Raw genomic sequence first — 10,701 nt, 5'->3', positions numbered from 1 at the left:
TTTTGGTCTTTTTGACACAGGGTTTCACTATGCAGTTCAGGCTGGCCTTGAACTCACTTTGTAGCCCAGGCTGGCCTCAAATTGCAAAGACCCTCCTGCCTCAGCCTCCCCAGTGCTGCGATTATAGGCATGTGCCACCACGCCTGGTTCACCAAGGGTCTTAACTGAAATGCATATGAAAAGAGCCAAGTGACAAAACTTTGTTCAGGAAGTATAAAGATCGACAATATCAATCATAGCTGAATCTTAGTGTCCTCCCGCAGGAGTGATTTTTATTTGGTACATTCTCTCGACCTTGGTCCACACGAACAGTTTTTCTGTTACTGAAATGATGATGCAAACTGAACTTACACAAGCATTTTCACACATTTCTTCTATTCATTTTCTACAGCAATAGAAAACCACACTATAGCGCTGCCATTTCCTGATTATACATCCCATAGCTACTTCCAGGCATATTATCACACATGGCCTCTTCATTCTTTTTTATATCTGCATAATATTCCATTGTTTATATTCATCCTTGATTAATAAACCCCCTACTGATATTTGGTTTGAAATAAACTACTTTTATATTCTTTCTTTTTTCCTTTCAAAACAAGGTCTCGCTATGTAGTTCAGGTGGCCTTGAAGTTACTATGTAGTGCAGGCTGGCCTTGAACTTGCAATTCTCCTGCCTCAGCCTCCCAAGTACTAAGATTACAGGTGTGGGCCACCAAGCCCAGCTCCTTTATACTCTTTATAATAGACGATATATTCAAAGCACTATTAACTAATCCAACATATTGGGAAAGCAGTCTTACAGGTAGAAAAAGGCCTCAAGAATACCCTTCCAGAGGGCTGCATCTATACAGCTCGGCGGTAGAGCACCTGCCTAACATGGCAAGGCCCTGAGTTCCGTCCCCAGCACTAGGGAAAGAACCCTCTGCAAGGTTTAAAAGTCTAACGCACACGCAGCAGGGGCCAGGGTCCTCACTTTGTAAACACCCTCATCCTGTGCACGAGGAGGGGACAGAAACAGAGTGAGTGCTGCACCCGCCCCAGGATGGGGACCTGCTCACAGTACAAGGGAGGAAAAGAGGCTTGCTCCCCCTTTTTGCTCTTGGGCTTTTGCTGTCTTGTGCCGCCTTGAACTGCTGCCCCTCTGCCCTGCCACCCTGCCTTGGAGCCGGGTGAGCGTGGACTGAAACCTCCACAGACTGAGCTAAATAAACCTTTCCTTCCTTCATTCTGGGCCTCGGGTATTGTGTCTCTATTGTGTCTCTATAGTAACGAGGGAAAAGTAACCAAGACACCCTCCCACCGGGACTCCCCCACACACAACACAGACGATGGTGACAGCGGCAGGGCCGGGCCAACAGCACCCACTCTCGTCTCCACAAGTTGGAGGGGCGCGGGCTCCACTCACTCCCCTTAAACTGCGGCTGCTGGTGCCTAAACAAAGCCAGGAGACTGGGTTTGAGTGTAAGCCTCACCATGTCCTGGCTGTGTGATTCCCAGGAAGTCCGGAAACTCTAGTAGCTTTAGAGCCCTCGTCTGTTAGATGAAGATAACAGTGCCAGACCAACTGTGAGGCTGACGGAAGAAGAACACACAAAAATACTCTGTTCTTCGTGAAGTAATGCGTGCCACATGTTATTTTGGTTCCTGTCAGCTGAACGGTTTAGAATTCACACATAGACGCGCGCGCGCGCACACGCACGCTTGCTTACCAATAAGAGTCGCCAAAGAGCAGTGAGGTACTGTCGGCGTGAACCTGATAATAACCAGATAGTCCTCTTCGTGTAGCTCCTGCACCTGCACGCAGCTCTCCGTCACCACTTCCAGTTCTTCCAAGGTATTGGGCTTCTCTGGGTCCCGGATGGTTCGGATCAAATCTGAAGAGCGCCACAGAGAAGGCGTTAATCATAACACGGAGCGGCTCGATGAGGACGGCTCTGCGAACCACATTCTAAGCACTGACCTCTCTGTGAGCAAATATTACAGCAACTTCCAGGCTTCTGACAGAAGTTTCCACTACCAGTTTCTTTTGCGGGGTTGGGGGAATGGGATTGAAACCCAAGCGGCACCGAGCTACATGCCCAGCCCTTCCTATTTTTTAAATTTTCCAACAAGGTCTTGCTAAATGCCCAGGCTGGCCTTAAAACTTGGATTATCCTGCCTGTGCCTCCCTAGTAACTGGGATTACAAGCATGCACCATGATGCCTAGCTCTGTTTTCTTTTTTTTTGGTTTGTTTTTGTTTTAGTTTTTCCAGTCAGGGTCTCATTATGGAGTTCAGGTTGGCCTTAACTCACTGTGTAGCCCAGGCTGACCTCGAACTCACAGTGATCCTCCTGCCTCAAGCCCCTGAGTGCTGGGATTACAGGCATGCGCCACCACGCCGGGCCCAAGAAAACTGGTTTTTTCAATCATCATTAGCTCATATCCAATTTCTTACATCCAATGTCACAGAGCAAATGAATTAAGAATAGGAAAAGTATCATAAGAGCTCAAGAGAAATTTCTGGCTTTGGAAAGTGTGGTATTGGGCTTCATAAAGTATAATCTGAAAAAAAAAAAGTGTAATCTGAATCAAGCCTTCAAAAATGGTAACATTTCAACATCTGACATTTAAAGTGACAGGAAGCAAAGGAAGAGGAGTTTCAGTTGCCTGGAACCCAGCATAAGTGAAGAATAGAAGAGGGGAAGGGTTGAGCCAGCTGCTTCCAGGCAATCTGGAGTTCTCGAAGGAGAGAATAAGACACCAGGAGAATGACTCAAATGCTAAGTGCAAGGGCCTGGAATAGTGGTGGCGAAGCTTTTAGAGCTTCCCGCTGCGCACGCGTGCCTGAGGTTCGCCAGCACCAACAGGATAAAAAGAAATGGAACAAGGAAAATACCTAGGTGAGGGCTGGGGCAAGTGAGTTCAGTTTCGTACACAGAGATTTTGAGGTGCTCAGGGGCAGCTCAGAGGAACTTCCCAGCAAGTACTGAACGGTGGCCTTGCATTCCAGAGAGCCCTGGGGCTAGTGAGGTTGTTGGATACATGGAATTCATAAAGAATAAGAAGAACTTAGGCTGAATGCTGGAATTATCTGTAAAGCTTTTAAACGAAAAACTCATGTGTGGGTCCAACCCTAGAGATTCTGATTAGGGTTTGAGGTATGACTTGAGCATTGAGGCTTATCAGGAAAAAAAATTACTCCCTAACAGACTGTCAGTTATAACAAATAACTCGTGAAGCTGAGGCAGAAGGATGGATGGCTGCAAGTTCAAGGCCGCCTGGGTTACACAGTGAGTTCATTGTCAGCCTGCACTCCCTAACAACACCCTGCCTCTTTTTCTTTTATTTTTTTTTTTTTTTTGTTTTTTTGAGACAGGGTCTCACTATGCAGTTCAAATTGGCCTTGAGCTCACTTTGTAGCCTAGGCTGGTCTTGAACTCGCAATGATCCTCCTGCCTCAGCTTCCCGAGTGCTGGGATTACAGGCGTGTGCCACCACACCCGGCTGTGACACCGTGTCTCAAAAAAAAACAAAAAAAATGTTTTGTGGGTACTGGGAAACAAACTCAAGACCTTGTGCTTGCCAGACAGGCGCTGTGCTGCTGAGCTATATCTGCTGCTGAGCTATATCCCCAGCCCCCTATAACAAATAATATGAAACGTTAATAAGTGAAACTACTAGGTATATAGAATTCTGTGTACTAATTTCACAATTCTGTCAACCTAAAACTATTTTAGATAATAAAAATGTACTTAAATTTCAGCCAGGCGTGGTGGCATATGCCCGTAATCCCAGCACTCAGGAGGCTGAGGCAGGAGGATCTTTGCAAGTTCAAGACCAGCCTGGCCTACAAAGTAAGCTCGAGGACAGCCTGAACTGCACAGCGAGACCCTGTCTCAAAAAGACAAAAAAAAAAAAACCAAAACAAAACAAAATGTACTTAAACTTGAAAAAAAAAATTCCTCAGGTTATTGTGTTTCCTTTCTCTTATGGTGCCAGGGGTTAGACCCAGCGCCTTGCACATGCCAGGCCAGCAATGTGCGCTGAGAGCCTCTCCACCCCTTCAGGTTATGCGCGCCCAGTCTGAGACTCACTGATCTACAGGCGAAGAAGCCCGAGGACCGATGCTTGGGAAGTACACTACATGATTTAATGAGTAAAGAAAGGAGCGCAAGGAGAGCCAGAAGAAGGGGTGCCTCTGACGCTGCAGAGAAATTCAGGCTGCCAAGACCTAAAACAGATCTTGGTCACCTACAAGAAAACAGGAGGAGGCTGGGGCCAAAGGCCGCTTCCCCAAAGGGGAAGTGAGTGGGAACTGAAAACTGAGTGGGAACCGAGAATGTATTCATAGGCTCTCGGCTGGAAAAACCGGGGCAGAGAAAGGACAAGTTTACATAAGGAAACTGAAACAATGACAAGGGTAAGGGTGGGAACCCCGAGTATGTTTCCTAGCCCAAAGAGAAGAATCAAACAGAGGAAGGCAGGTAAAATTAAGCAGAAGGGAATGGGATTAAGAAAGTGGAAGCCTGGGATGGTCACAGGAAAGACAAGATTTCCTCCTTGCTCTGCAGCTATAGAAAAAAGATGAGAGGGAGGATGATAAAGAAAAACCGAGAGGCAGAAGGGCGAGAAGCAGAATTTTTGGTAGGATGGGCTTAATGTTTTCCAGCTGGGGTCCTATTCTATTTTTTTTTTTGGTTTTTCTCCGGTACTGGGAACCGAACTCACGACCTTGCGCTTGCCAGGCAGGCGCTTTGCCGCTGAGCTAAATCCCCAGCCCTGGGGTCCTATTCTATTACTTATAGCTCCCCTGTAATCAGAAATGCAGCTGGGAAAAACAAATCAATCAAACTCTACCTTCTCCTCAGCTGTCTCCTGGGCTTAGCACCTGATGAGGAGCAGAATTTGAAAATACAGGCAGGAAAGTGGAGATTCTCCTTCACAGAGCTGTGTTACCATGGGATTTAAGGAACTCGGGTTTTTTGAAAGGGAAATTTTCTGCACCTCATTCTAGGTTTTCTCCCTCTGAGGTTCATTTATAAAAGCTATATTATGTTCTTTATCTGCCACTGAATCCTGCAATTAAACCTCACTATTAAACTTCTCTGGTTGCCTAATGATTTAAGAAGTTTGGGTTTCTTTAAAAAGAAGTCAGTGTTGCGCTCCTCACTTTACTCCCGGAATAAATTTTTCCTACGGCTCAGCCCTGATATTAAGATTCTTCATTTATATTTAAGAGTTGCAGGTTCCCATTCTAGCCTAAAGCCATGTTCACACCTCTGCCCGGAACCAATAAACCCTGTCCTGGAGCTCCATCTATCTGCCCTTCCCAGCGTTGCTGTCTAACCTCCATACTTTTATTCTGGTTTCCTCAGCTTAATCTGCCCTCTGACCTCCACATACCCAGATCCCACAATTTCTCAAGGCCCAACTCAAGCGACTACTCCGGAGTCTTCCCAGGCCCCCAGTCAGATGAATAAGTCTGAAGACTAGAATCATCTCTTCTGCAAAGCTTATCCTCGGGTGCTGAAGACAAAGGTCTGGAAGGTCAGGCATGTGTCCACTCGCTCTGTGGAGAGCAGTATGCTCCGGATTATCATCTGCCTGGGATTAAGGAGACCCTGCCTCTATCAAAAGGTAAACCGGATTAGCTTCAAAGGCCTTTCCCATTCCTGGCTTTCTCCTGCTGGCCTATAACCCTTATCCAAACTGCATTTATACTGTCATGGTTAGCGCTGTTCATGTTACATCCAATCTTTTTAAGTTTTTAAAAATAACATTAAGAGGGGTTGGGGATTTAGCTCAGCGGCACAGAGCCTGCCTGGCAAGCAGGAGGTCGTGAGTTCGATTCCCAGTACAGGAAAAATAAATAAATAAAAAATAAAAAAATAAAAATAACATTAAGAGAAGCCAGGCGTGGTGGCACACCAATCCCAGCACTCCGGAGGCTGAGGCAGGAGAATCGTTGCAAGTTCAAGACCAGCATGGGCTGGCTACAAAGTGAGCTCAAGGCCAGCCTGAACTGCATAGGGAGACCCAGTCTCAAAAAAGACCAAAAATCAAAAAAAAAAAAAAAAAGAAAAAGAAAAGAAAACATTAAGAGAGAGCGAGAGAAGGAGCAGCATACCGCACTTGTGCACGAAGCGACGCGCACTACATGCAGAGGAGACTCGGGCTTTGGTTTTTGCTCTGTTCCTGAGTGTGACCTCGGGGTAATTGTTGAACCATTCTAAGCCTTTGTGTCTGTGCACCTACAATGAAAATAGTCCCAAGAGGCACAGAATATTCAGTACGTACAGAGAGTATGTGTGTATGCGTGTACCATACACATGCAATGCAGGTTGGCCGTAGGAAGGAACTGCAAATTCGAGGCCTGGCCAGGTCAATCCTGTCCCGTCTGCTCCTCTCGGGGACCTCCGCGTATTGAGTCCGCCACAGAAGAGCGCTGTGACCTTGGGCCGGTCCCCGCTCGGCCACCGCACAGCAGGGCCCTCGGCAGTTAGGGGCGCGGGCGCGGCGCCATCAGGCCGGCTGTGCTCCCTCCGGACCAGCCTGGCTCCGGCTTTGCGCTGGGTCTTGCAATGGCCCCTGGGCACCGGGCGAGGACGGGCAGTGAGGCATCTGAGACTTGCACGCTCAGCGTGCCCCAGGTTTCGGAAGAACTCCGGTCTGTGATGCAGACTCCCGCGTGGGCTAGGGCCCCGCGGAACACGCTTCCCACGCTCCCGGCTAGGTTCGGCCAAACCCCTTTTCCCACCTCCCACCGCCTCTACACAGAAAGCCAAACGCGCCACTGGATAAAATTAATTACCATAAACCTCTAGCGCTTTCTCTTCCATGATCCGGGGCTGCCGGGCAGCTCCCGGCTCAGAGAGGCCCGAGAGCCACAGGACTCTGCTCAGCGTCCAGGAGAGAAGCCCGGACACCCGCTCCATCCTCACGCTCCGCCATCCCTGGCGATTGTCCCACCCGAGCCACCGTCTCTCAGCAGCCGGCCTCAGGATTCATGAACTTCCTGGTCTTCAAACGGGCCAAAACAAGAAAATAATTTCAAGAGAGCCGAGAATCAGCGGGACACGAAGGAGTAGCGCGGAAGACTTAAGGAAGGAAACCACCAGGACTACATGCCCCAGCATGCTTTGCTTAGTTTCGGCGGGACCAGAAAACAATCCTCACGGCCTTTGAGGCGCATTGAATGCTGGGATGTATGTGACGTTTTCTCCAGAAGACAGCGAACTGTATTCTGGGATTTGTAGTCCGGCGTGTGTGTCGGGGGGTGAAAATAACGGTCACTGAGAGCGTCGCTCAACGTCCGAGATAAGGCAACATGAATCCTGAAGAGGTAGAGGGGAAGGAGATCGTGGTGTCTAGCACGGAGACTTTACATTTGTTTCTCTTAAGGGAACGGCTTCCAGCCAGAATCTCCTTACTTCCTGATTAGGCCGGAAGTGGGTTTCAGTGCGAGGGAAGTCGCCAGTCTTGGGAGGCCAGTAAGGAGAGTTAAACATGGCAGACGTAAGACAAGGGGTTGGGTTTTTTGGTTTTCTCATCGCCTAGGGACTCAGTCCGACAGCTCCCCATTACGGGGAATAGTTCTACCAATCGCCTTCAAGACAGCTTACAGGCAGAGAACTTTCCCTGTGGTCTAATTGACATAATGGAGATCGCCATCCTAAAAAACGGAAGTTTAAGTCTTTTGCGTTAGTGGCGGTGAAGAATGCCAGTTATGACACTGGTAATTCTGTTTCACACATCTATCCCTCCAGATAACTCTCAGACATTTACCATTTAGTTTGCTATAGGCGACCCGTAAGCACCAAGGTTACGAAGATAGGGGGCCTTGTCCCTGCCCTTGTGTAGACCCCATACCTGAGAGAACTGCATCTAGTGCTGAAGATACGCAGTTAAAAGCAAACACCCTTTCCAATGTTGGTGACACGTTTTATTTCTGTAAAAGAGAAAGTCTGGGTTTCGTGGCTCCTGCTTGTAATTCCAGCTATTTGGGAGGCTGAGGCAGGAGGACTGCAGGAGTGACAGTGTGGGCCACTTAGTGAGACCCTGTCTCAAGACAGGCAGACAAAAAGGTTGGGGATGCAGCTCAATAATAGAGTGCCCCTAGATCCCCAGAATCAGCCAGTACCCTTCCCCGACAAAGTTAGCATTATACACTATTGCAGAATTGTCCCATGACAGACAATGAATCATTCAGGTCCGTGTTCAGAATTTAACAATTTCCCTGCCCCTTATTTTACTCCATTCACTCCACAGCAATTGAAAGAATAATGCTAAGATCCTTCCGACCAAATTTAAAACACTGAGGTCTCATTCCCTCTGTGAAGCCTCCCAGACTTCTTCAAGCAGTATCGATAGCTGGGCGTGGTGGCGCACGCCTGTAATCCCAGCACTCGGGAGGCTGAGGCAGAAGGATCTTTGCGAGTTCGAGGCCAGCCTGGGCTACAAAGTGAGCTCAAGGCCAGCCTGAACTGCATAGCAAGACCCTGTCTCAAAAAAGGGACAAGAAAAGAAAGAAGGAAAACAGAATCGGTAGCTTCTTTCACTATTCCAAAGCACGCGATAGTACTAACATGCTGAGGTGCTTTACATGCCTGCCTCCTCCATTAAACTGTAACACCTCGTGGACCACGAGCTTGTTCATCTGAAATGCACAGCCAGGTGCCAGGCTCACAGTAAATGCTCAGGATCTAGCGAATGAATTAACCGAATGTGGTCCAAAGACGAAGGGACAAAACTTTCCTGCGGTGGGTCTGTTCAGAGACTTCAGTTAAAAAGTCATTTATTGAATCTCTGTGGGGCACTGTGCTTGGCATGGGTATGTTTTCAAACATGTTCAGTTACAGGCTCCTTTATTCAAAGGCAACCTTAGAAGCCGGTTAGATAACAGAGCACAAAGGAACCAAGCAGCCCCTAGCTCCTCCTCTGCCCCTTCGGCGCGCCTCGTCAATGGCTCGGCGGTGGCGGTCCCGGGCTCTGATTTGCGGGGCTGCGGCCGAGGCCCCGCCCCAGCGCCCGGGCCCCGCCCACCTCCCCGCCCCGCCCCTCCCCGCGGGTCCCGCAGGGTCCGTCGTGGCCCGCGCGTTCCTCGCCGCGCTGGAACGCTTTGCTCGCGGCGCTATCTCTCCATAAAGTTGTTGTTGCGGCTTCCGCCGCGGGTGGAGGAAGATGGCGTCGGGAGGCGGTGGCTGCAGCGCTTCGGAGAGACTCCCTCCGCCCTTCCCCGGGCTGGATCCGGAGTCTGAGGGGGCTGCGGGGGGCTCAGAACCCGAGGCTGGGGACAGCGACACCGAAGGGGAGGACATTTTCACCGGCGCGGCGGCGGCAGTGAGTTCGCACGCTCGGGGCAGCCGGCGGGAGAGCGCCCCGGAGACCGGGAGGCTAAGCGAGTGTCGGCGTCTGGGGAGAGAGGGCCTGGCGCCGCCGCCCCGGGCGGGAAGGGTGTGCAGTGAGGGGTGTGGCGGCCTCGCGGCTGAGCCGAGCCTCGCGCCTCCGCGGCCGCCCTTTGCCCCTGCCGTGCACGTTGCGGCTCGGCCAGGCTGAGCTAGAGCGCAGGACAAGGGGACGGCGCGCAGACCCCCCTTGCCCGTGCCTTACTGCTCCTGGGTGGAGAGCAGCGACCCGCCCGCAGGGCCTCTGGCCAGCGCAGCTCGCAACCTCTTAGCCGCTCCTTATCGAGACCCGCTCTGCATCTCTGTTTGTAAGGCTTGGGTGACCCTCTGAGCCCGGGAGAGTCGGGCCGCAACCCTGCGTAGAGAAGGCCCCGCCAGATAAATCCCTACCAAGACCGGAGAACTTTGTTCCCGTTAAAGGGATGCCTTAAAATGCACAGCATTTCCCTGGGGGCGCATCTATAGACGTGAGGCGGAAATGGTGGTTCTTACAAGTAAATATCCGGGGTTCTAGTAAGAGAATTCGGTACGGGGGCAAATCATCTTTATATTTGGAATGTGGAACTCAGTAATCAGTTATGGAAGCAGAGGAGATGTTTCAAGCTGTTTTATGAGAAAAGTGACTCATCCGGGTTGGTACAGTTAGTTCCAGATTGTAAACTTCTTCAGTGCTGGGTCTATGAATTTTATCTTGGGATCTTAGATGATGGTTCACTGCAGGAGCTACTCCGTATCTAAGTGAAACAGCTTTAAATTCTTTAGGCAGCATATGTCAGAAAAAACGAGGCTAGCTTCACTTAATGTCAGAAAAAAAATCATTTTGGAGATATCTGCTGTGAAAGTCGTTAGAATTTACCTACATTCTATTCAGGAATTCAGTCCATAATCCCAGCTCATAAAGTGCTTGCTGATGCTGCTATAACAGCGAACTGTCTAATGAAGTGTTTTGCTGCCACTTTATGCCATTTTAAACAAACCTTTATATCGTTAATCTCCCACAAGTCATGGAGAAAAGCTACTGTTGGTAACTGCTGATAGCTATTCAGAATGAGTATCTGAAAATTAAAATTCTGGCACTGAAAGTGATTGGGTATGCAGGCAGATGATTTATTTTCCAGAAAAAGGGACTGGAAAGAGGCATTATTTTCCAAGAAGTGTTTTTCTCTGAGGAAGTTCAGGAGGCTGTGGTTTGATTGATACACCAGTTTATGGAGGCATGGTACCTCACTATGGTAAGATTATAGAAATCCCGTGCCTACTTTCCAGCTAGTAAAAGGAGGAGGGGGTCAGAATGACCTTGTTTTACCACAGAA

The 10,701-nt window shown here is 49.3% G+C and overlaps 2 protein-coding genes across 10 annotated transcripts in view; one reads left to right on the top strand and one right to left on the bottom strand.

The window, feature by feature from the left end:
- Positions 1–7,143, bottom strand: part of Fam96a (family with sequence similarity 96, member A) — a 21,590-nt gene extending 14,447 nt beyond the window's left edge. For 2 of the 3 annotated variants that reach the window (XM_005393762.2, XM_005393761.2), the window contains exons 1-2: positions 6,796–7,143; positions 1,713–1,877 (exon numbers count right to left, since the gene is read on the bottom strand). In XM_005393762.2, the coding sequence (XP_005393819.1) occupies positions 1,713–1,877; positions 6,796–6,919 (289 nt within the window). In that variant the 5' untranslated portion in view covers positions 6,920–7,143. Of the gene's footprint in view, positions 1–1,712; positions 1,878–6,281; positions 6,693–6,795 lie in introns of those variants that run through there. The other variant, XM_005393763.2, reaches the window with a different exon arrangement.
- Positions 7,144–7,227: 84 nt separating this feature from the next.
- The window catches only part of Snx1 (sorting nexin 1), a 39,303-nt gene continuing 35,829 nt past the window's right edge, over positions 7,228–10,701 (top strand). For 2 of the 7 annotated variants that reach the window (XM_013518979.1, XM_013518977.1), the window contains exon 1: positions 7,476–7,499. In XM_013518979.1, coding sequence (XP_013374433.1) covers positions 7,491–7,499 — 9 coding nt within the window. In that variant the 5' untranslated portion in view covers positions 7,476–7,490. Of the gene's footprint in view, positions 7,327–7,475; positions 7,500–7,695; positions 7,720–9,047; positions 9,324–10,701 lie in introns of those variants that run through there. The other 5 variants (XM_013518978.1, XM_013518976.1, XM_013518975.1 and 2 more) reach the window with 5 other exon arrangements.

Source organism: Chinchilla lanigera, unplaced genomic scaffold, assembly GCF_000276665.1.
Source record: "Chinchilla lanigera isolate Chin_1 unplaced genomic scaffold, ChiLan1.0 scaffold00049, whole genome shotgun sequence".
NCBI classification, from domain to species: Eukaryota; Metazoa; Chordata; class Mammalia; order Rodentia; family Chinchillidae; genus Chinchilla; species Chinchilla lanigera.
This window is presented reverse-complemented; position numbering and strand designations above follow the sequence as displayed.